Source organism: Desmodus rotundus, chromosome 7 (genome assembly GCF_022682495.2).
Source record: "Desmodus rotundus isolate HL8 chromosome 7, HLdesRot8A.1, whole genome shotgun sequence".
Taxonomy (NCBI): domain Eukaryota; kingdom Metazoa; phylum Chordata; class Mammalia; order Chiroptera; family Phyllostomidae; genus Desmodus; species Desmodus rotundus.
Window position 1 is genome coordinate 113466279 of NC_071393.1, and position 25569 is coordinate 113491847.

General features: G+C 40.4%; 1 protein-coding gene across 5 annotated transcripts in view; it reads left to right on the forward strand.

The window, feature by feature from the left end:
- The first annotated feature begins 721 nt into the window (after window positions 1-721).
- PCNX1 (pecanex 1) overlaps window positions 722-25569 on the forward strand; it is a 139537-nt gene continuing 114689 nt past the window's right edge. For 3 of the 5 annotated variants that reach the window (XM_053928457.2, XM_024568468.4, XM_045202137.3), the window contains exon 1: window positions 722-1314. In XM_053928457.2, the coding sequence (XP_053784432.1) occupies window positions 1162-1314 (153 nt within the window). In that variant the 5' untranslated portion in view covers window positions 722-1161. The remainder of the gene's footprint in view (window positions 1315-25569) is intronic. The other 2 variants (XM_024568469.4, XM_053928459.2) reach the window with 1 other exon arrangement.

Here is a 25569-nt window from a genome sequence, read left to right on the forward strand (position 1 = left end):
TTCCCTCCCTATCTCCCTCTCTTCCCCTCTCTCTAAAAATAAATAAATAAAATCTTAAAAAAAAAAGTACAAGACCCTATTGTGCGGTGAAATCACGGTTAATGTTTCATCCCTGTTAAGACTGGCCCATTAAAAACAATGGTTACAAGTTACAGCCCATTAAACAATAAAATCAACTCGCACGTGATAAACCTGTCCACTCCACAGTTTTACATCTCTTGTAACTTCTATTAATTTCTCTCTCTTTGGAAGTGGGAAGTCCTCCCAATACTGGACGAGGCTGTTTTTCTCACTCTAAGACTCCCAGTCCACTCCAATCACCAACACAGTTCTTGCTCAAACTGGGTGCATTTGTGATTTTTCAACAGTGTCATCGCTGTACCTAATTCTTCCAGGCCTTCAGTGAATATCTCAGTGTTAGCCTCATTGTTCCTAGGCCTTTATTAAATACCATAAAACGTCAGCCAGGGTGCTGACAAGGTTCTGAAGATAAGGTTTTGGAGAGTGAAAGTCCAGATTCAGGGACTGATCAATGAGCTTGCCAGACTTGCTGCCGCGAGAGGAATGGGGTTTCCTAGAGCCCCTGCGGCATGTCACCCGCAGCCCAGCCCCACGCCCGCCGGGCCCGCGTCGGCGCGCGCTTCTCCCGGGCGCCGGCAGGAGGCGCCCGCGCAGACCCGGGCGCTGCGCGCACTCGCGCGGAGCCGGTCGGGGAGGGCGGGGGGAGAGGAGAAAAGAGGAGGAGCTGAAGGGGGCGCGGCCTGCTGCTAGTCCCTCCCGGGCGCAGGGCCTTCTTCTCCGCCGGGCCGGGGCTGGCGGCCGGCGGGGGGGTCGCGGCGGCGGCGGCGGCGACGCTGGCGGGCCGCGCGTGGCGGGGCCTGGCTCCGGCTCTGGGTGTCAGGGGACAAGATGGCGGCGGCGCTCCGGAGGCCGGTCTCCTCCTCTTCTTCGCTCTCCTCCGCCCCACCGCTCGCCGCCTCCTCCTCCTCGCTCGCTGCCTCCTCCTCCCGCTGCAGCAGCCCTAGCGACCGCCGAGGCGCCGGCCCGCTGTCCCGGAGCTCCGGAGGAGGATAGACGGGGCAGCCGCGGGCTCCGGTGATCGAGGCAGAGCTGGGGCCGGGGCGGGGGCGGCGGCGGCGGCGGCGGAGGCGGCGGGGAGGGATGGGGTCGCAGACGCTGCAGATCCTCCGGCAGGGGGTGTGGGCCGCGCTCAGCGGGGGCTGGTACTACGACCCGCACCAGGCCACCTTCGTGAACGCGCTGCACCTCTACCTGTGGCTCTTTCTGCTCGGCCTGCCCTTCACCCTCTACATGGTGAGTGTGGGGGCGGGGAGGGGGTGGCTCCTTCCCCTTTCTGGCCGGCCGGGGAGCGCCAGCTTTCCAGAATCCGGCGGGCAGTCGCGCCTCCCTGGCCCGGGGCCGGGGTTGCGCCCTCTTTCCCTTCCCGGGGCTGCACTCCACCCTCCGTCGCTCGGAGCCCGCAGCCCCACTCGCTGTCACGCTCCCCTCCTCCACCCACACTCCCCGCTCTCGTCTCTTTAGGGTTTCCTCTATCTCGGAGATGATACCAGAAACGAAACAGCAGCACCCCCCTTCTCCCGCCCCCGTGCGCCCGACCGGTGAACTGGGAACTGGTAGCTTCCTAGGCCCCTTCGTGGGAGGGCGGGGTGGGGGGGGATCCCGCACCCCTGGCCTCTCCAGCCTTTCTACCCGGGTGGGCAAAGCCCGAGTGGGGCTCCCCGCCGTCAGCGTTTTGTGCTAGGCGCCGAGCCTGCCTCGCCGGAGGGGACGCCGCATTCCTCCCCGGCACGCGCGCCCGTTCGCGCGCCGTTCCTCGGGCACCCCGGGGCACTCCCTCCACCCGGGGCGGCTCTGCGCCGCCTCTCCGGGGAGAGCCCTCGCTCCACCTCGCCCTGATCCGCACGCGGAGCCCTCGGAGCGAGGCGGACTGCGCGCCGCTCTGCTGGGAACGCGCTGTGGGTCGCCGGCTCTTAACTCGCTAAGAGGTGGTGGTTGAAAACCTGCCTCTTAACCTTCTTGCCTCTGAAAATCATTGTTTTTTTGCTTACCACGGGCTCTTTTCGGTTCGGCTCCGTGGTCAGTGGCTGTTGTGTTGTTTCCCGGCCAGCTCTGGGGGTAGGGCGCGGGGGCGATACGGGGAATCTGGCTGGCATTTCGGCAGATTTGTTTGGGTTGGTTCAAGGCCTTTCACTGATTGGCAGAAGGCAAGTACTGCCTGTTGCTGAGTTCAGTATGATCAGCTTCTCCGAATGATCTAGGTTTTTAAGCTATATTTTCACCGAAAGTTGTAAGCGCATTTTTTTTTAACACTTAAGGTTAGGGTGGGGCATTAGGGGAAATAATGTCGAAGAGGGATAATACTTCAGCTTGAATTAAAATTTTTTACATAACGGAAAGGGAGGAAAGATGGTAACTTAATTTTAGGAGAGTTGCTATGAATGTATTTCGGCTAACTTTCTGGTTCTTCATGTGGTTCTTCATGGAGCTAAATGCGGGTGCTGGGTTAGAAAATCTGACACTTCGACTGTAAGAAGAGCTAAAGGTCAGGACACCAACTTTTCCTTAAATGAAGCTTATTTTTACTAATTGGCAGGAAAAGCGCTTGCTTGGGGAAAGATGTGCTAAATCTCACTTTTCTCAAGCAGATTTTAATTTTTCACTGAAATTGTTTTGAAGGGACTTATTGCTTGAGGTGAAGAGGCCATTTCAAAAATGCTGATGACTGATGGTTTATTTTTTTAGGGGATTGGTACAATCTTGTCCCATTCTGAAAATTTATCACCGAGTATTATAATTTTCAATTAATTCCGGCCTAGGGAGTCCTCTTTGTGCTTCTGTACCTTCCAGGAATATGACATCATTACTGTACAGGTTAATTACTTTGGGTGTAAGAATCCTCAGGCTGGCACAGAGCTTTCTTTTGTAGCGGATTTCTGTTATATCCAGGAGGATTGTGAATTTAAAACTGAAACAGGTCTTTGAGATGTAAGCATTAGGTGCTGTGTCCCAGTGTAGGGTTTCCATGTTAGCACATGAGCTGCTGGTGGCTAAGTCTTTGGGTATTTAACAAACATTACTAAAGAAAATTTAGAGCAAATAGAAAGCAATACACTGAGTTTAATGCTTCATTTGGGGAGTTTGTTCAGTTAAATTTAATTCACAAGTAATATTTGAGTGTCTGCTATGTACTGGGCAGTTTTCTGGGTTCTGGGAAAATAAAACTGCTTCTCTGACTTTCTTGTCTCAGTTAATGGGAACTCTACTCTTATTAAATCTTTTAAAAGCTCTCCTTGATTCTTCTCTCATCACCTCCAGTTTATCAACACATTTTGCGGATTCTGCCTTCAAAACCTAACTAGAATCCAGCAGATCTTCGTCATCACTCCCCCGGCTCAGTGTTGTAGATTATTTCAGTGTTCTAATCAGGCTCACTGCTTCCGTTCTTTATTCTCTATTCTCCATACAGAAGTCTGAGTGATTCTTTAAAGTCTGCTCTCAGAGCCTGCCTTCCCTTGTGTCTGTCTGTCCCTGCCCCTCGCCCCATATGCATTTACCTTCTTAAATTTATTCCACACAATTGTGTTCCTGCCTCATGGCCTTTGCACATGCTCTTTGCCCTCTGTCTGGAGGACTGCTTTCCTCCAGGTATCTGTGTGACGTGCTCCACTTATTTCAGCTTTCACTTATATGTGAGGCTTTCCCTAATAGCCTATGTAAAATTCCAACTTCCCAGATCCTAGGTACTTCCTAGTCCCCACCCGTCTTTATTCGATAGCAGTTACCACTAATTGGTGTACATTTATTTACTTAATGTCTCTCTCGTCTCATTAGATTATAAGCTCTAAGAAGGCAGAGACTAATGTGTTTAAAAAATGCGCTTACAACTTTTGGTGAAAATAGAGCTTAAAAACCTAGATCGTTTGGAGAAACTGATTGTACCAGATATAGCAACAGGCAGGAAAAGGTCATGAACCAACCCCAACAAATCTTCTGAAAGTTCACTGCTTTATTGTCAGGACCAATGTCAGTGCCAAGCACAGAGTAAGTACTCAAATATTAAATAAATGATTGGAAATGAACAAGACACAGCTTTTGCCATCAAGGAACCTAAAGTCTAGCTCGGGGACAAGGAACAGTTATAAGCATTAGGACTAGCATGACCCTGAGCTTATAGTCAGGGGATGATCTTAGTTTCAGAGCAGCCAGCAAAGAGGATTTGTTAACGTTTTAGGAAGCATACTGGTACTTCAGTATTAAGGTAGGTAGTTTGAAATACACAATTGAAGGAAAATCCATGATTTCATGTTAAAATCTCAGTTATAGATTATTCTTTGCTCTTCCAATAATAATTATAGATGATGATAACTATTTATTATGTTCTTTATCCCAAACTATCACGAGCATATGTTCGTGGTACAGTCTTTCCTATAAGTCAGCCAGGCAACTGCTGGGCTAGCTGCCTGCTGAGCAGCCTGGCACCAAGGCACAGACAAGATTCATACATAGTAACTATGCTGTTCACTCTGCTTTTATTGAATGCAGGTTCACTCACAGTCGAACATCAACATACAATAATATCCTACACACACACAGCAATCAATAGGGGATAATGAACCTGAGTCCCAGAATCTCAGTCTGAAGGTCTGGGAGACAGCACAGTGGGCAAGGGAGTTGTCAGCCTCTTGCCAGGAAGGACCTCCAGAGCCAAGTGGGCAGCAGGGCAGGTGTGGTCCTCAGTCCAGCAGGGCAGAGCCTCTGGTGGCTGATGCCATGGGAGATGAGCGTGGCATGGGGCAGCACTCTGGTGTGGAGCTCAGCTGTCTCAGCAGTGGTCTGGAGCCTGCCTCAGTTATACCTTCAAAGTGGTGAATGCCACCCCTTTGGGTCTTTTCCATAAATGTCTTGGCACCCTTGCTGCCAAGTGGGGAATTTGCTCAGGAGCCTATGGGTGGTCCATGGCTGTTCTTGACAGCCCTGCTGGCAAGTGTGGAATTTCCCCAGGAGCCTACCTATGGGTGGTCTCGCTCTGCAGACACGGCTACTCTGACCACACGGGCAGATGTGTCTCCTTGCCAGATGTGTTTGTTCTGACATAGGTAATTTTCCTCTTGAACCAAAGTGTCATGGATGACTGACAGCCATTTTAGTTGACATAAGTGACTCCACTTTGTCTACTTGATGCTATAGTAATTGGACCAGTGCCACTTTATCGGTCCTGTTCTCCACACAAACCCTGTGTCCTCATTTTGCTGATGAAGATACCTGAGGTTCAGCCATCAGTGTGACTGGTTTTGTGGCCTTAGGCAGATGTGAGCTGGGATTTGATTGACATAGAACTTTCAGAGCTGTTGTACTGGCAGCCTTTTCTTAGATTCAGAGTCTGAAGAGGTAGTGCATTGAGTTAGGAAGATTCTTGACTGGTGTTTTTGGTCTGCAGGCCTGCGCTTAATCCACTGAGCTACACCAGCCAGGGTGGGCTTTTGTTGTTTTTAATATCTGTTTGTTTTGGTAAACGTAGTCAGTGCTTTTCTGTTTTTGTTTTTAGTTAAAAGCTTTTTATTGAGTAAATTTTACATAAAATATTGTATAAATTAAAGGTGTACAACTTATTTTTATCCTCACCTGAGGACATGCTTATTTATTATAGAGAGAGGGAGAATGGAGGGAGAAGGAGAGGGAGAGAAATACCAATCAGTTGCCTCTTGTACGTGCCCTGACTGGGGACTGAACTTGCAACCTAGGCATATGCCTAGGAATCGAACTGGGAGTCAAACCCGTGACCTTTCAGTTTACAGGATGACGCTCCAACCCACTGAGCCACACTGGGCCCAACTCGTTATTTTAACACATGTATATATTGTAATGTGATTGCTGTTGTAGTGAGATTTATCATACTACATAACAATAGTGCAATGTTTTATACATATACACACTAGTTCTCTGTTTTATTTACTACTGGTTGCAAGTTTGTACCCTTTTAAAAAAAACGCGTTTGACTCTTTTAGATTCCACATATTAAGTGATCATACAGTGCATGCATTTGTCTGACTTATCTCACTTAGCATAATAAGGTCTTAGGACTTTCTGTATAGGATTCAAACACTTGCTATTAGTAGCTTTTGTGGATCCTTTAAAGGTAGAATTTATAGTTTCTGCAGTTATAATACTTTTAAGTTGTGAAAGTCAAGAAGTTTTTTCTTCTTTCACTGTCTTTTCTGTTTCCCTTAAGACATTCACCCCATTTCATCTTGTTATGATTAATTTTGCACATGACATGTCACAGATGGTGAGCTTCATGGGTGCGAGCTTCGTGGCATTTTTGTGTGCTGGAACGCAGGCTGGAATTGGCGTTACCTTAATTTGTGTGTCTTGGTCTGTTATTGAATGTGTGTCCTTCGGGCAAGACTCTCTACCTTCCTGAACCTTGATTTATTCATTCATGAGAAATTACATGGGCATTGTGTAAGAAAATACTTGTGAAATAGAAGAAATCATTCACCTTCAGAGTGGCCTTTGGTAAAAGTCATTTGAAGAATGGCTTATTAAAAAAAACAGTTTCCTCTGTAATGTTCTATGACTTCAGGAAATTAGGAAGTAAAACCATTGTCTTAGCATTTTGCTTAACATACTGTTTTCTTCTGTAAAGAGTTATACCCCAGGTGATGAACTATAACACTAAAATCTCCTTAGTGTATTTCAGACTCCAGTTGACATCAGAATCACTTGAACATGTTTAAAACGTGCACTTGTGCACGTCCATTCTGATGCAGAAGATGTGGAGTGTTGCCCATTAGTTTATACTTTATCAACATCCAGGTCAGTTTAGAGAACTGGATCAATATGTCCACAATTCCCGACCCCTGACTTAAATCCAGCGGCCTACTCAGCATCTTCTCTTGATTTTCTTATGGGCATCTCAAAGGTATCATGTCCACAACCTTTCTTGATTGCCCGCTAAATGCACCACCACAAAAACTTGTTTCCTTTCTCTGACGGCCTGCGTTGATAGCCCCATCTTGTATCTGGTTGCTCATGCCACCCCCTCGTCTTATCAGTTCTGCTGTCAGACATCTCAAACCTCCTTCCGCTTTCTCGGCCACACTAACTTTTTGTCTGCATTGCTACCTTAGCATCTATTCTTCCTACAACTCTTTCTCCACAAAGTAAAAGACATCAATCTGTTTGTGTCACCCCTTCACTCCCCTTTAATATCATTCAGTGACATTTTAGAATCTTTTGCATTTAAAATAGAATCTAACATCTTTACTAAGGCCCCCGCCCCGCTCCCCAGCCACATCTGCCTTTGTCTGCAGTTTGTGCAGTTTTCTTGCTGTGCTATAGTCACACTGGCCCCCTTTCTGTTACTTCAGCCCGCTGCGCTTGTTCCTCCCACCTGGCCTTCGCACGCACTGCCTTCTCTGAAGGGATACTCTTCCCTTTTGCTCCTTGCAGGGCTGGCTGCTGCTTGGTCTTTGGTCTTTAAAGGGCTGGATTTAGATGTTATCTCAGAGAGGCCTGGCCCGATGACCATGAACAGTTTCTCTTTTCCATCAGCCCCTCCTGTAACTGTCTTCCACAGTGCTTATCACAGTCATATTCACATCTTTGTTTACTTTTTTGTTATCGCCAACGTTCCCTCCCCCCAAAGCCTTGTAAGTTCCTCCAGGGCAGGGGCCATGTGTAGTTTACTAGGCAGTAGATATCCAGTGTATATCCGTTGTCAACTCCAGGGCTTGACTTGTATCAGTTTCTGAATAAATATTTGTTGAAGGAATTTTGTGTTATATATGTGAATCTTCTTCAGATTTATCAGCATAACTGATAATATAGAATAGTTGGTGGTAAAAGGAGTATGGTGGTAGCCGGCGTTAGCTGGTAGATTCGCAACTTACCTGGGGGTGAGGTTAAATATCAGTGTGCAAGACATAAATCAGATACAGAATTATTTAAAAAGTCAAGTGCAGAATGACTCTTGAGAAACCCTTAAGTCGAAGTGCAACACGTAGAGCTTTCTGGTTGTAGCACTTTGTGCAGTTACAACTACAGATACACCCGTGTGCACACGATATATATAGTAACATATACAATGTAAATCTTTGGAGAGGTTGTATTCGGAAACCGAATTACTCATGTAAATTTTATGAAGGTTTCAACTTTTCCGTCCTGGTTATCTTATTTTCTATGGGTAATCTTTATCATCTACAGAATGATGGATCCGGCATTAGTGAGGATTTCTCTGAGACTTTCCAGTCACTTTCTTTTCCAAAGATTAAACATATTTTAAAGACCAATGTAGACAAGTTTAAGTTATGATAGCTAAAACTGAAATTTTCGTATTTCCTAAAAAGTTTCAGTTGAGTAAGAAAGTTATCATATTATAAATCAGTAGTTAAAACCATGATTATTTAATATTAGAGTATTTTCTGTGCCCTTTAGGAAAAGTTTAATGAATAGCGGATGGTCTGTTTTGACCTACATTCAGTGGCTTTTCTTACTGGTATTTCAGTATTTAGTGTTGAGATGAATGTAATTATTTCCATAATTGGCTACGGCACAGATGTAGCTCTTATCTCTCTGTTATGTCACCTATAAAAATTAAAGATATATTGTCCAAAGATGGCTTACAAAGGAAATTTCCAAGAAAGCAGAATATTTGTTAGCTTGTAGAAAAACCTGTAAACTTACAAAATGTTTTAGTGTCTTTTGTTAAAGATATTTTCTGCTGTTTGAGAAATTACTCCAAGTTGTGAAATTATTTGGCAATTGAAAAACTAGGAAAGTTTCTATTTTCCAGCTTTTGAATACACAGATTTAATCAGGTAGTTTGCTTTCTCTAGTTGACTGTACTGAAATTAAAATAATGCTTTTCGAACCTTTTACTATGAGAATTTTCAGACTTACAGAAAAGTTGAAAGAATTGTACCCACTACCTGGATTCTGCAATTTTTGTTTATTACATGTCTTCGTCTCTGCATCCCTCTTTCTATCAAGACCTTTTTTTTTTTTTTTGAGGGATGCATGTGAAGTAAATTACAGACATCAGTCCAGATCATCCCTAAACGCTCCGGCATGCATACCATTAGATAGAGTTTTAAAAGGCACAAAACCTAAGTGAATTGTTGGGTGAGTTTTGAGTTTTGATAAACGAATACACCTGTGCAGTACAAACCCATCACCTTATAGGACATTAGCATCACTCCAGAAAGTTTCTTGTTTGCCCTTCCCAAACAGTCCCATCCACCTTGGCCTGATTTTTTTCATAATTGATTAGTTTATTCTGTTCTAGAACTTCATATAAATGGAATCACGTAGCATATACTTTGTGTGAGACTTTTTCACCCAGCATAGCGTTTTTAAGATTCATGCATGTCGTCGTGTGTATGAGTAGCTTGTTCCTTTTTGTCGCTAGGCAGTGTTCCTTTGAATGCACTATAGTTTGTTTATGTCCATCCATTCTCCTGTAGGTGAGCACTTCTTTTCAGTTTTTGCTGTTTTGTAAAAGGTATCCCTCTAATATGAGGGTAAGTTTTATCACAACTCAAAGAAATTGGAAAACTGAGTATCAAAAATGTTTTCCCAAATAAGACCATGTTTTAATTTAAAATAAATTAATGATAATTGCATACTTTATCCTCGCATTTAAATTTCAGTAGACTGTAATGCTCTGCTTTTATTTACTCAGTAGTTAGATTTTTCTGTATTGTCGACATACTACAACCTTTTTTGTTCAAATGTACGTAGGCTAAATCAGACGTTACAGAAAAGTAAAAAGAGGAAAATAAAAACCACCTGCAGTCCCATTCACTCAGGCTGTTGAACGGTGTAGTAGTCAAAATGTATTTGGAGCTTATAAACAAATATATATTATACTTTTTCCTTACAGAAATGGGCTTATAAAATTTGAGCTGTTTTGAAGCCTCCTATTTCACTTGACTAGAGATTGTGAATGTTTCCATGTGGGGAAAAAGAGTGCAGTTTTAATAGCTCTCTAGGAGGCCAGAGTAGGGGTGTGTCTAATCATTTGGTGATAGAGGATAATCCAAGTTTCAGAGTAGATAAGATCGAGGTAAAAGTATAATTTTTAAAAAAGAAAATGGCTTCAGCAAAGGAGACAAGAAAGTTAGAGGAAAGTGAAGGAAGGAACCCATTACAGAAGCCAAGGCAAGAGAGTATTTTGAAGAGGAGAAAATTATTGATCCCTGCCTACTATGGCTCAGTGGATTGAGTGCCGGTCTGCAAACCCAAAGGTCACCGATTCAATTCCCTGTCAGGGCACAGGCCTGGGTTGCGGGCCATGTCCCCAATAGGGGGCAAGTGAGGGGCAACCTGGTCCATGGTTCTCTCACACATGGGTGTTTCTCTCCCTCTCTGTCTTCCTCCCATTCCCTCTCTCTAAAAATAAGTAAATACAATCTTAAAAAAAGAAAATGGTTGAAAATGCCAAATTGCCCTCCTGAAAGGTAGTGCTAACTTAAATATTCATCAACAGTATTAAGAGTACTTGTCTTCCCACCTTTACTCAACACTTTCTAAAACAGGGTGTTAGTGTTACAAATTTCTTACTCAATGGAACGTTGAGTAAAGTCATTTCAGTAGTAGTCTAGTTTTGATAACAGGCAGATAAAGTACCCTTAAAGTACTTTTCTAATTCATACTTTTCTTAGTCCGAATTAAGAATGTTTATTGAGCTAGCATATGTCACATGACTTTTATCTGATCTTTCCTATATTCTGTACTCAGATAATTTTCACAGCAGGCAACTGATAAACAAGCAGAAATGTTTCTTTGGGAGATTGATTGCATCTTTCTGTTATTTAATCTAAGTTAAATCAGTTGGTTTTCCTGTCTCTGTGTGGCTAGGGAAGGCAGAGAATTATTTTGTACCTAGGACACCCAGGAATAGTAACACTAAAATAGTATAGACTGGTGTGAAAAAGGGCAGATTACAACAGACATTCTGTAGATTTTACTGCTGTTTTAGCATATAGATGAATTTTACTGAATCCCACTGAAATAAGTAGTTAATATTTTGATTCCTCTGGTTCCTCTGCCTGTCCCCCAGGAGTTGGTTAAATGCTTTCTTTGGTAGAATTGTAAAAACGGTTCAGACTTGCATTCTCTTCCTTTATCTTTAGAATCTCAGGGGTTGGATCTCTTGTAACTTGCACTGTTGGTGCCAGTCTCTTTTGCTTTGTGTTATGATAAGAAGGAAAAGAAAACCCAGGGAAAAGCAAGCCATTTCCTTTTGAGGTTTTAAGGGGAAAAAAAAAAAGTCTTATTCTGTACTACTTTGTGCAAACCACATAGAACCCTGAGTGCCAACTGCCCTAAGAATAGGCAGGAAGATTAGTCACAGATTTGAGAAGCTTGAATCACGTAGCTGGCCGTCTACTTTTACTATTCCTCCTCGCTCCCTGCGTGTTGTCTAGACATAAGCTAACCAGATTCGTCCACCACGGTTAATATCTTTAAAACTTTATATTTTGAAGTACTTTTAGATTTACGGAAATGTTGCAAAGATAGTATAAAGTTCTTTTATACCCTTTGCCTGGCTTCCTCTAATATTAAAATCTTTCATAACCATGGTGCATTTGTCAAAAGAAATTAACATTGTATAGTATTATTAGCAAACTATTAGGATTTTACCACCTTTTCCACTAATGTTCCTTTTCTCTTTCAGGATCCAATTCAGGATAAAATACTGCATTTAGTATCATCATTTTTAATATTGTTTTCTTACTCTTTTTGTTACCATGCCAAGATGTTATTCTTTAAAGGATTTTACAGTGTATAACAATTTATCAAATTGTGTCATAAGAAAAATTAGTAAAAGGTTTTGTTTGTGATAGATACACTTTAGATGGACAAAAGAGGAGAGTATTCAGAATGATTTTTAAATCATGCATTGACCATTAACACGTTAGGCTATTTTAAAATTGATATATTTTACATATGAGTAATTATATTAAATGAAATAATTCTAAAAATGAAAAAGACTTTAGACTTAATTCACATAAAATGGACACCAGTGTCTTAGCTTTCTGTATAATGCTGCTTTTTCCTAATTTATAAATTGGAGGCAGTGAGACAATAACCATATTACAAGGTAGAATATGACTAATTCCTTATGTGTCATGAAGTGCACAGGAATTGGAAGGAACATCCAGTTATGTCCTAGACGGGTTTATGCAGACGACCTTCATGAGATTTGTTATTAGTCCTAAGACAGCATTCCCCATAATCTTCCCACCAGGCAAGTGCATCTTTGTTCTGGAGAAAAGATAGTTTATTAAAAGAATATATGTTTTTGGGTGTAGTGGTTTGCTCTGCTGTCACTATTATAGTATTATAATATATCTAACATGTTAAGGCTTTCTTAGTGAATTATTTTTTAACTTCTTAGAATATAATTTATGTTTACAATATTACTATTCCTGGGCACTATCTGGAATAGTTAAAAGAAAGGATGTAAAAACAAACAATTAAGAAAACCTCAATAAACTACTTTCTACTGTTGATTATGATATTAGCTATGGGCTTGTCATATATGACCTTTATTATGTTGAGGTACATTCCCTCCATACCCACTTTGTTGAGGGTTTTTATCAGAAAGGGATGTTGAATTTTGTCAGATACTTTTTTTTTTTGCATCTATTGAGGTGATCATATGATTTTTGTTTTTCATTTTGTTAATGTGGTGTATCACATTGATTGATGTTAAACCATCTTTGCATTGCTAGAGTAGATCCCATTTGATCATGTCATGTGGTCCTTCTAATGTATTATTTATTTGGATTGCTAATATTTTTTGAGGATTTTTGCATGGATGTTCATCAGGTCTGTAATTTCATTTTTTGTGGCATGCTTGTCTGGTTTTGGTATCGGTGATGCTGGCCTTATAAAAAGAATTTGGAAATGTTACCCTCTATTTCATATTTTTTAAGAGTTTGAGGGTAATAATTCTTACTTAAATATTTGGTAGAATTCACCATTGAAGATGTCTGGTCCAGGACTTTCTTTTGTTGGGTTCATTTTTTTTTTTTTTTTTGAGATTTTATTTATTTATTTTTAGAGAGGGGAAGGGAGGGAGAGAGAGGGAGAGAAACATCAGTGTGTGGTTGCCTCTTGAGCGCCTCTTCCTGGGGACCTGGCCTGCAGTGTAGGCGTGCGTCCTGACTGGGAATCAAACCAGCGAGCCTTTGGTTCCCAGGCTGGCACTCAACCCACTGAGCCATACCAGCCAGGGCCATTTTTTAAAAAGATTTTATTTATTTATTTTCTTTTTAGAGAAAGGGGATTGGAGGGAGAAAAAAAGGGAGAGAAACATCTATGTAAGAGAGAAATGTCAATCAGTTGTTTCTTGCATGCACCCTGACCAGGACCGAGGCATGTGCCCTGGCTGGGAATCCAACAGGCGACCTTTTGGTTTGTAGGATGATGCCCAATCAACTCAGCCACACTGGTCAGGGTGGTTCCTTTTTTAAAAAATAGTTGCATAGTATTCCATTGCCTGGATGTATTATTTAACATGTTTTCTGCTGATAGGCATTTAATTTGTTTGCAGTCTTTTGCTAACACAAACCATACTGTAATTTTTTTTTTAAGATTTTATTTTCTTATTTTTAGACAGAGGAGAAGGGAAAGAGAAAGAGAGAGAAAGACACATCAGTGTGTGGCTGCCTCTTATGTGCCCTGTACTGGGGACCTGGCCCACAACCCAGGCATGTGCCCTGACTGGGGATCGAACCAGCAACCCTTTGGTTCTCAGGCCCGCTCTCAATCCACTGAGCTGCACCAGCCAGGGCCCATGCTGTAATTTTTACAAATGTCATCTTACGTGTGTCCAGATATAGTATTAAGATAAATTCTTAGAAATGAGATTGCTTGGTTAAAGGGTAAATGCTTTTGGAATTTTGAAAGGTACTGCCAAATTGCCTCCCAGAGGGGTTGTATCACTCACTCCGCATGCCCACGAGCCGTCTGTGAGAGTTCGGGCTCTTGTGTGCCACAGCCTCATGCAGTTTTGTTGTTTTCCATTGGCGAGAGATAGGATTTTAGAGTGTTTTCAATTTGCATCTTCCCTATTTTGATAGGGGTTGAGCAGCTTTTCATAAGCTTAGCGTCTTTTTTGGGGGTAGGGGAACCAGTTCATGTGCTTTATGCATTTTTTAAATCCATTTTCTGCTTGGTTACTTCTTATTGATATCTGAGACCTTTTATGTGTTAAGGAGATTAGTCCTTTGTAATGCATATGCAAATACCTAACAGTTGTATAGTTTAGCCCATTTGGATTTTATTTTGCTATAAACAATATGTGAGCACCTAGTAAAAAAAATTTTTTTTTTTTGCGTAGGCAGTTGTCCTAATCAACCTAACTTATTAAAGAATCCCATCTTTTTCTTAGTGGTTTAAATGTCACCTTTTTAATATGAGTTCCCACTGGGGTATTTGCCTTTTCTGTTTTACCAATTTGTTTGTCCTTACATGAATACCATATTTTTTAGTAATCCTAGTTTTGTATATTTATATATTTTTCTTTTATAGTGGTAATCTTTGTTATTTTTCCTTGTCATTGTTATCTCCTCCCCTTCCTCCTCCTTCACCTCCTTCTCCTCCTCCTCCTTCCTTGCTATACTTGTATGTTTATTCTTCCATTTTCTTAAGTCTCCCAGGGATTCCATTAAATTTTTTATTGAAAGGGGTTGAATTTATAGATTACTTTATGCAGGGAAGTTTGACATCTTTATATATTGAATTAAGGTGATCTCTTCATTTCTTTTATGTCCCTCAGTAGATTTTATTTTATTTTTTTTAAGATTTTAAAATTTATTTTTAGAGAGGAAGGGAGGGAGAGAGGGAGGGAAACATTAATGTGTGGTTGCCTCTTGCATGCCCCCTACTGGGGACCTGGCCCACAACCCAGGCATGTGCCCTGACTGGGAATCGAACTTTTGGTTCACAGTCCTGCACTCAATCTATTGAGCCACACCAGCCAGGGCAGTGGATTTTATTTTATTTTTTTAAATTTTCTGTTTACCTTGCACGTTTTCCCTTAGGATTATTATTTTTAGATAGTAAGGTTTTAGTTTCTAACATGAGGGTAAATGGAACCATTTCTTTTTTTAATTTTTTTTATTATTTAGAGAGAGAGACAGAGAGACAGGCAGAGATCAATTTGTTATTCCACCCATCCATGCATTCATTGGCTGCTTCTTGTATGCGCCCCAAACCTGGGGTCAAACCCACAACCCCAGCATATTGGGACAATGCTCCAACCAACTGAGCTACCCGGCCAGAGCGGAACCATTTCTATCACTATGTTTCTAATGGGTTATTGCTTGTAGGTAAGAAAACTACTGATGTTTAAAAAACAAACTTATTTTAGAAATGTTATTGAACAGACACTTCTCCAAGGAGGACATAGAAAGGGCCCAGGCACATATGAAAAGATGCTCAGCATCATTAGCCATCAGAGAGATGCAAATTAAAACTACAATGAGATACCACTTCACACCATTGAGAATGGCCATCATAAACAAAGCAACAAACAACAAGTGTTGGAGAGGTCACAGAGAAAAGGGAACCCTCATGCACTGTTGGTGGGATTGCAGACTGGTGCAGCCACTATGGAAAACAGTATGGAATTTCCTCAGAAAACTAAAACTGGAACTGCCTTTTGACCTGACAATTCCACTGCTAGGATTATATCCTAAGAACTCTGAAACACCAATCCAAAAGAACCTATGCACCCCAACATTCATAGCAGCACAATTTACAATAGCCAAGTGCTGGAAGCAACCTAAGTGCCCATCAGTAAATGAGTGGATCAAAAAACTATGGTATATTTACACAATGGAATTCTACGCAGCAGAAAGAAAGAAGGAGCTTATACCCTTTGTGACAGCGTGGATGGAACTGGAGGGCATTATGCTAAGTGAAATGAGCCAGGCAGTGAAAGACAAATACCATATGATCTCACCTATAACTGGAACCTAATCAACAAAATGAACAAGCAAGCAAAATATAACCAAAGACACTGAAATTGAGAACAGGCTGACAGTGACCAGAGGGGAAGAGGGAAAGGGATAATGGGGGGAAAGGGTAAAGGGTTTACAGGGAAAATTATAAAGGGCACATGGACAATAACAAGGGAGGGTGGAAATAGGGGAAGGAGGTGGAAAGGGGTGGGGGGGAAAGGCAGAAAAAAGAAAAAAAAAGTTTTAGATACACAGAAAAGTTGATAGTACAGAGAAGTCCCATATACGCTGCACCCAGTTGCCCCTATTGTTAACATTTCAGGTTACCGTGGTACATTTGTGTAGCCTATGACCAATATTGACACATCATTATTAACTCACCACAGCCCATACTTTATTCAGAGTTCTTTAGTTTTTACCTGTGTCCTTTTTCTGTTCTAGGATGCCATCCAAAACTGTTGCTTTTAATTTATTAATTTTGCAACCAGTAACCTTATGGGATTAGCCTATACTTTCTAGTACTTTTATTTTAAAAGGATTTTTCAGGTATGCAATTATATTTGTAAATAAAAGTTTTAACAACTTTTCAATATTTAGACTTTTTTCTTATGTAATTACTTTGCATGGTCCTTTATACATCTGTATTAAATAATGCTGAAAATATGTACAGCCTTGCCGTATTCCCTACTTTAATGGGAATTTTAGTGTTTTACTGTTAAACATACATTTTGTTTATTTCTTTATCATATTATGGAAGTACTTATTTGTTTTTCAGTGACTATTTGTCATTCATTACAGTCTAGTATTTACCTTCACGTATTCCGAGGTCTCACAAGTCTTAACCTACCTCCTCTCCTTGTAGCTCATCTCTGGTGCCTCTGAACCGTTTCTACACAGAGGTCTTTTTGTTTACTTGGTTTTGTCACTACGTTGCTTAAATATTGTTAAACCATCACATAGTTACTGTGCTGTATATGGCCGTGCACCATCTACTGTAAAGTTCTCTGACTTATCCTCATCATAGCCCTGTCAAATGAAGATAGGTGTTATTATCCCCATTTTACAGACGAGGAAACAGAGGCTCCTAGAAATTAAATCACTGACTCAGGGTTCTGCAGGTTGCCTCTGCCATTTCTTCCCTTTGACCTCAGGACCACCAGCAGCCACTGTCCACCATCCTCCTGTACACAGTCCTAAAGGATGCGTTTCTGACTAACCTGCTCCCGAAAGCCTGCCTGTGATTGAATTGAGACGAACTAAGTGTCCCCTCACCTTTTCAATATGTATTCTGAACCTAGAATTTTCAGAGCTGCCCTTTCCATCACCATCTAATTATAGCCTTATTCTGGTCCCCCCTTTTATTAAAAAAAATATTTATTCATTTTCAGAGGGAGAGGAAGGAAAAGGAGAGAGAGGGAGAGAAAGAAACGGATGGGTGAGAGAAACATCGATCCTCTCTAGCATGCCCCCAACCGGGGACCAGCCTCAACCCAGGCATACGCCAGACTGGGAATTGAACCCAGGAATCAAACCAGCAACACCCCCCACCCCCTTTCATCAGGGCTGGTTCCCCTTTTTGACCAGCATATTCTCTGAATATAGTGGAAGTGCATTATAAAGTACAGTGTTCTCCCAGGGATTCATTATGGTTCTCGCATAGGCTTAAATGGGACAATTTGTCTCACTCATCATTTTGGAGGGGTGGGGTGAGTTAGCCTGTTCTATGACATGTATTATAAATGGATTTCATTAAAGTTTAATTACCCTTTCGCTTATTGTTCTAATGTGGGGTTCTTTTCCTGCTGTGTTTATGTAAAAGACTGTTCCCTTCTTGCATTTGCTGCTGCTTTTGCACATGCTCTTTCACTCCAACTACAGAGGTGGCAGCGTTTGTTGTTGTCTTATATTCTGTCCATTCCAGTTTTTAATGAACGAAACCTGGAACTGTAGTCCTTCGGAATATGTAAATAGCAAGGACACAGTTGCTGCTACTTAGCTGCATGTTTTAAGAGTTGGAAACTTTTTGGCTGATTTTAACTTTGGCACAGTGGTGCTGTTGGTTTCAGGTGGGTCCTGTCCCTATTTCAGCATAAACATCCCATAACGCATTGGATAGCCCCCCTACAACATAGGGTTATTTGGTTCAAAATGTCAACAGTGCTGAGGCTGAGAAACTTTGCTCTAGAGCATGCATTCTCCGTGGGTATGATGTCCCCCTGAAGAGGGCAAAAATTCGTTCTTGGGGGTGTGATGAAAACATCTCTTACTGTATAAAGTACAGATAGACATATGGTACATACAGAAATACAGCGTATCAGTGGTGGTAAAATTTCATGAGGGGGAGGGTGGCTAGAAAACCAACACTTCTGTGTGATTTTCTTTTACTCACACTGCTACCACACATATAACACTTCTGACACCTCTGGCACCAGATGTATGGTTCCCCACCTCCCCCCACCAAGCATTTTTCGGAGACACCAGCTGGGTGTCCTACGATTTGATTCATTTCTGACATCTTCTACCTGGTCATAGTGCATAGGCTCAGTCCCATGAAACTGTCCTTCTGCTCTGCCCCACATTCAAATGCCAATCCCAAGTCCAGGTTATCTACCTGTGCTTCTGACTGATTGGTTATAAATTGGAGGTTTCCATGACCCCGTCCTCAGGTTTGTTTACTTTCCTAGAGCGGCTCAGCAGAATTCAGGAAAAGAGTTTACTTACTGTTTACCAGTTTATAATAAAAGGATATGGTAAAGAATACAGAGGAACATCCAGCTGGAAAGACTGCATAGGGCAAGGTGTATGGGAAGGGGTGCAGAATTTTCTTTGCCAGTTTCGGGGTGCCAGCTCTCCAGCACTTACAGGAATTCACCAACCTGGAAGCTCTCCAAACTCCTACTTTGGGGTTTTATGGAGTCTTCATCATGTAAACATGGTCAGTTATTAACTCCATTTCCAGCCCCTCACCCCTCTCTGGAGAATGAGGAGTGAGGCTGAAAATTCCAAGCCCCTAATATTTCTTGGTCCTTCAGGTGACCAGCCCCCAGAGTCACTTATTTGGAACAAGAGACATTCCTAACACTTTAGAAATTTAGGTGTCAGGAACCAGAGTTAAAGACCAAATATTTGAACAAAAGATGTGCCTACTGCTCTTATCACGTAGGAAATTCCAAGGGTTTTAGGAACTCTGTTCTGGAAACCAGGGGTAGAAACCAGTATTTATATATATACTGGTTTCTATATATATATATATATATATATATATATACTTTCTGTTATTTCTCAGGGAGTGATAAGGGAAAACAATGTCTGTCTAAAAAGGTACCTTAGGAAGGCAGTAATGAGACAAAGTTGAAAAACACTGCCTTGGAAGGAGACTGTCGAATGCAGTGGTTAAAACTTAGGTTCTTAGTCATCGAAGTTAGACTGTATAGAAATCCTGTTTCTACCACTTACCAGCTGCCAGCAAATGACTTCATGGTCTCAATTTTCTTATCTGTAAAATGGAGATAATAGTGCTTTCTTCAAAGGACTGTTATAAGATACCCATTTAAAGCACCTACTGCTTAGTAAAACATTGAATTAGTCATTTTTAAGAAGATCAAGGAGGGAAAGGGTTTTGTTTATGGCAGTATCACCATGCCTCAGAAGAGTATCTGGGACTTAATAGGTGTTTAGTAAGTATATGTGGAATGAATGAACAAAGCTCTTACACAGTGTGTCAAAGTTTCCTTTAGGAAAATGAGGAAGTGGTGGTAGTAAGACACATTATATACCTTCCTTCATTTTTGTTTTGTTAGGTATCTTTCATATTTACCTCACCTTAACTCTTGTGTGTGATACATTACCTAGTTTTAGCATTTACTTTTAAAGGTAGAAATGGATTATGAAAGCATGCAATGCCATTACTCTGTTAAATTAAGTGAGCTCAGGGCAAAATGATATATGGGTTCTATTAATACTCTTGAGATTAATATACTTTAAATTTATCAATTTTACTGATTTACCTTCTTGCGTTAGGGTCTCAGCTTGTAACTTATTCCTGTGAATTTTAGTGAAACATAAAAGACTATAATAACTTTTGAAAACCTAGTTTTTTGTGTATGATTATTTTATCAAAATATTCTTATTTTAGCCTTATAGTTTGATCTTTCCTTTGGCTTTATACTTTTGTTATTGAATTGAATTATATTAACTTCTAAGCATGAAATTTGAGCTATTTACTTTGTACTTGTATGGTATATTACATCAACAGCAGCATAGTTAGTCCTGGCTGGTGTGGCTCAGTGGATTGAGTGCTGGTCTGTGAACCAAAGGGTTGCTGGTTCAATTCCCAGTCAGAGCACATGCCTGGGTTTTGGGCTAGGTCCTCAGTAGGGGGCACTCAGAAGGCACCCACACATTGATATTTCTTTCCCTCTCTTTCTGTCTAGCTTCCCCTCTGTCTAAAAATAAATAAATAAAATCTTGAAAAAAAACCCCCAGCATAGTTCATAAGCATAAGAGAAATCCCCTTGTTTTACATGTATTGGTCTATAAAGTAATCCCATTGAATATATCTTGAACTGGTATTTTGTGAGGTATGGTAAAAAGATAACCTGGCTGCTATTCTTAATGAATTGCAAAGTAGTGTTGATAGACCTTGTTAATAAGTTCTTAAAATTGTTTGAATAGAATATATCAGAAACAAATGGAATAAAGAAATGTCAGGTTATTTAAGTTGGAGTTTATGAGACAGCTTCTGATCCTGTATTTACCATTTAGATGAATTGTTTTTATGAATTTACTGATTTTTTTAAATCAAATTACTTGGATTTACTTAGACTGATTAAACTGGTAAAAGAGTGATTCATACACCAAAATGTGAAGTTACTAAGTCATAAAAGGAGATATGAATCAAGATAGTTTTTAGTATAGGATTATAGTTGGAATTACAAAAATGATCATACTAGAATTATCACAGGTGTGAAGTAACCTCTTTATCTTACATTTTGTTACGGACTCAAGGGGCCAATTCTCCCCCTGTAGCTAGCATACTGCGCAGCAGGAAAGTGACATGTAACACAATGCTCATTTCCTTAGGCAGCGATGTAAAGACATATGCTCATTGTTTATGCTTTGTTGGATTCATAATTTTCAGTATTTTCTACACTACAAAATTTCTGACTGGCTTATTTTCACTTAGCATAACACTGTCCAGATCCATCTATGTTGTCACAAAAGGTAAGATTTCCTTCTTTTTTACGGCTGAGTAGTGTTCCATTGTGTAAATGTACCACAGCTTTTTTATTCTACTTATCTACTGATGGGCACTTGGGCTGTTTCCAAATCTTGGTTATTTTACATCGTGCTGCAGTGAACATAGGGGTGCATATATTCTTTTGAGTCAGTGTTTTGGGTTTCTTTGGATATATATTCCTTCAAGTGGAATCGCTGGGTCATAAAGCAGTTGCATTTTTAATATTTTGAGGACCCTCCATACTGTTTTTGATAGTGGTGCACCAGTCTGCATTCCCACCAACAGTGCACGAGGGTTCCCTTTTCTCCACATCCTTGCCAGCACTTGCCAGCACTTACTGTTTGTTGATTTAGTGATGATAACCATTCTGATAGGTGTGATGTGATACATGATTGTGGTTTTAATTTGCATTTCTTTAATGATTAGTGATGTTGAGCATCTTTTCATGTATGTGTTGGCCATCTGTGTATCCTTTTTGGAGAAGTGTCTGTTCAGGTCCTCTGCCCATTTTTTAATTGGATTGTTTGTTTTTTGGGTGTTGAGTTACGAGTTCTTTATACATTTTGGATATTAACCCCTTATTGGGTGTATCATTGGTGAATATCTTTTTCTTTTAAAGATTTTATTTATTTTTTAGAGAGGGGAAAGGGAGAAAGAGAGGGAGAGAAACATCAATGTGTGGTTGCCTCTTGAGCACCCCCTAGTTGGGGCCAGGCCTGCAACGCAGGCATGTACCCTGAGTGGGAATCAAACCGGTGACCCTTTGGTTTGCAGTCTGGCGCTCAGTCCACTAAGCCACACTAGCCAGGGCATGCAAATACCTTTTTCCACTCAGTAGGTTGTCTTTTCATTTTGTTGGTGGTTTCCTTTGCTGTACAAAAACTTTTAGTTTGATTTAGCCTCAATTATTTTTTCATTTGTTTCCCTTGCCTGAGGAAATACATCAGAAAAAGTAATTGCTAAGAGAAATGTCCGAGATTTTAGTGCTTCTGTTTTCTTCTAGGAGTTTTATGGTTTCGAGTCTAACAGTTAAATCTTTAATCTATTTTGAATTAATTCTTGTATTTGTGTAAGAAGTTGGTCTAGTTTCATTTTTTTTTATTGCATGTATCTGTCCAATTTTCCCAGTGCAATTTATTGAATATATTGTCTTTACCCATTGTATGTTCTTGCCTCCTTTGTCATATGTTAATTGACCATATAGGTGTGGGTTTATTTCTGGGCTCTCTATTTTGTTCATTTTCAGATCATTGATTTCTGACTGAACTGGTCCAAGTGCCTGAGTATGATTATGTGATAAGGAAATCTCAGAAATCAAGAAGTTAACTAATTATAGCATAATCGAACTGAACCCCCCCCCCCCCAGCTTGTCTGTTTTACTATTACAACCTTTTGCTGTGAGATAGTCTTTGAGGATGTATAAGAAGAGTACTTGAAGTCTGTGATGACGGCAGATCTTTATTTTGAGCTTGCAGCGCTGTGACCTTTCTCGTTCTTTAATGAGGGCGTTGTGTTTCCATCAGTACTGCACCACCTGCTACACCACCTTCATTCTCTGCTGTCCCCTGTTTGTGGTGTCCTAGGAAAGAAGTAAAACCAGCCTTTCTATATAAGCAGTTTGTGACAATAGACAGACATTTCTGTGAAGATAAGATAGATTGGCTTTTATTATCAGAAGGCAGCTAATGTGGTTGGTTGCGCCAGCATTAACTTAAATATGACATATACAATAAAATATTATAACCTAAGAAGACAAAAGATGTCCTTTACAAAATACTAGTACTCTTTCTTGTTAGGGAACATAATTATTAACCTTAAGTCAATAAGCACCTGCCAAAAAAATTTCAAAATAGATGTTTTAATTTAGAATTGGGTTGTTGAATGGGATATAAGAATTGTATTTTTAACAGCAAATAAGCAGTTTCATCTTGTTAAAATTTCTTTCTTCAGAAAAAAGAATCTGCTTTTCCGTGAGATGCTGCTTGTTGGTAAATGGAATTATGAAAATATTTCTTTGAAAACACAGTATTGATATCTCTAATAAAATGTAAAAGCATATAGTAAATACTACTAGGTTTGCTCTCTGGTATATAACCCATAAAACTAAAAAATAGGTGACCTAGTTTCACTTGTTTTTGGTGTTTGATTTTTAGGGGACTACTGAGACTGTAAATGCAGACTTTTTTTTCTTTAAAGATTTTATTTATTTATTTTCAGAGGGAGGGTAAGGGAGGGAGAAAAGGGTCAGAGAAACATCAGTTGGTCGCCTCTCACTCACCCCCAACTGGGGGGACCTGGCCTGCAACCCAGGCCCGTGCCCTGATGGGGTATCAAACTGGCGACCTTTTGGTTTGTAGGCTGGCTCTCCACGCATCGGGCCACACTAACCTGGGTGGTGAATAAAAAATATTTTATTCATTTATTAAATGTAGACGTCTTTTAAATGGTGAAGCAGTTACAGGGCAGGTTTACGATTCACTTATGACTTGATAATAATATTGTCAGTTGTGCTGGGATCCACCGAGAGCACAATGACGTAATTCAAGTAGAGTAGAAAACAAGCAGAGAACAGTCACACAACGGCCCAATGTGTCTGTGCCCTTCCCCTCCTTTGGGAAAAGCGAAACCTGTAGCCCAGCTGTCCTCTGTCACCTAGGAACCTCAAGGGTGACCTCTGACAAGGGTTAAGTATATGAATCACATGGTATAACATAAATGGGTACTGTTTGTAGTTTGAGTAGAAAATACAAGTGTTAATCATATGGTATTGGTTTCCAGTATGAAATGGTCACCTAAAATTTTGTTTTCAGTCTTTTCAATATTCAACGTTTAAGAAAAAAAAGGAATTCTGTACTTACTGTATAGATCCTACCTATTTAAGTGTGTTTCTTGACACTTATCTACTGCTTTTGACAGTACAGTGGTAGGGAGAGTTTACTTAGATCTGTTTTAAGCACTCATAATCCTTGACTCTTCTGTAGAGGTGAACATGATAGACCATTCAGTATTGAGTAGTCTCTCTTATCTGTACTGCCATTAACATTTCCATTGAATTTGCCACTCTGAAGAGTAATGGTGAGGTTGCTCTCCTTCTATCCACTTAATAATGTAATCAATCATTTTCATCTTAATGGGGACCACTGGTGAATAATGATGGAACCTTGACTCGCATTTTCATTGGCACTTTACACTCGAAAATGGAATTGGTATTGTAGCATATAGTGAAACAGACATGCAGCGGCACGGTGTTAGAAGCCGTGCTTAATTTTGTCGTTCCGATGTTACAAGATGGTGGTCGTGGCTAAGACATCCAAAGCTAGCAGGTCTCCAGTTTTCTGTGTGGAAATGAGGGTTTTGAACTAAATGATCTCCAAGAATTCTAGTTCTTATGTGAACATATCATATATAGACCAGCATTATGCAGAATTTTGTAAATACTATGAGCAGTACATACGTGCTCATATTTGTGTTTACCTTGAGATTTTTGTTAATTTGAATGAGTATATATGAGTAGTATCTGTATTTCCTGCTTGACAAAGATTATTCAGGGCACTTTTGTTCTACAACGCATGTTAGATTTATTAATGCTACAAATTAAACTACTTAAAATTTTAAACTCTTTATGATTGAAAGCATTTTAACAATCATTTTTTAGAAGTTTGGTTTTTGAAATACAGCTGAAGGTCCTTTTAATTTAAATGGCATTTTTAAATTTAGTATTCATTTTAAGCACTTAAGTTATATGACAAGTATTTCTAAGTATGTAACTCTTAAACCTGATATTTATGGATTTTATAAAATTTTAAATACTTTTTTTTTACAATTATAAATCGAAATCAGTTATTCTATGACATTTTAAATTGGAATTACAGTTTTATTTTTTAGATGTACTAAAGATTAAATACTTCTTAATCTAAATATTTAAAAATAGCAAATATGTACCTGTTATGTTCATATCCACCCCAGAACTGTTAAACTGTAGGCCCGAGTTACTTTTTTACTCCCTCCCAGTTTTAACCCACACACTTTCTCTCTCTCTCCCAAATCACTAAGCAAACAAACAGAGAAACAAAACACCCTTTTATTATACCTGTGTCTGAAACCCCCTGGATCGTGGGGATCTTCGCAGTTTCACCCTCAGAAGCAATTTGAGGTTACCTTTCCGAGCAAATTTAGAGGCGTGTTTTCAGATAACTGCAGTTGAATCTTACAAGAACATTTGGAATCTAGAGTTGTAGATACCCAGAGTGATTTTTTTCTTACAAAAGTGGACATAAGTGGAGCCTAGTTTTTTATAGTCTCTCCCAGCAGTGACCCTGCGGCCGTTGTGCC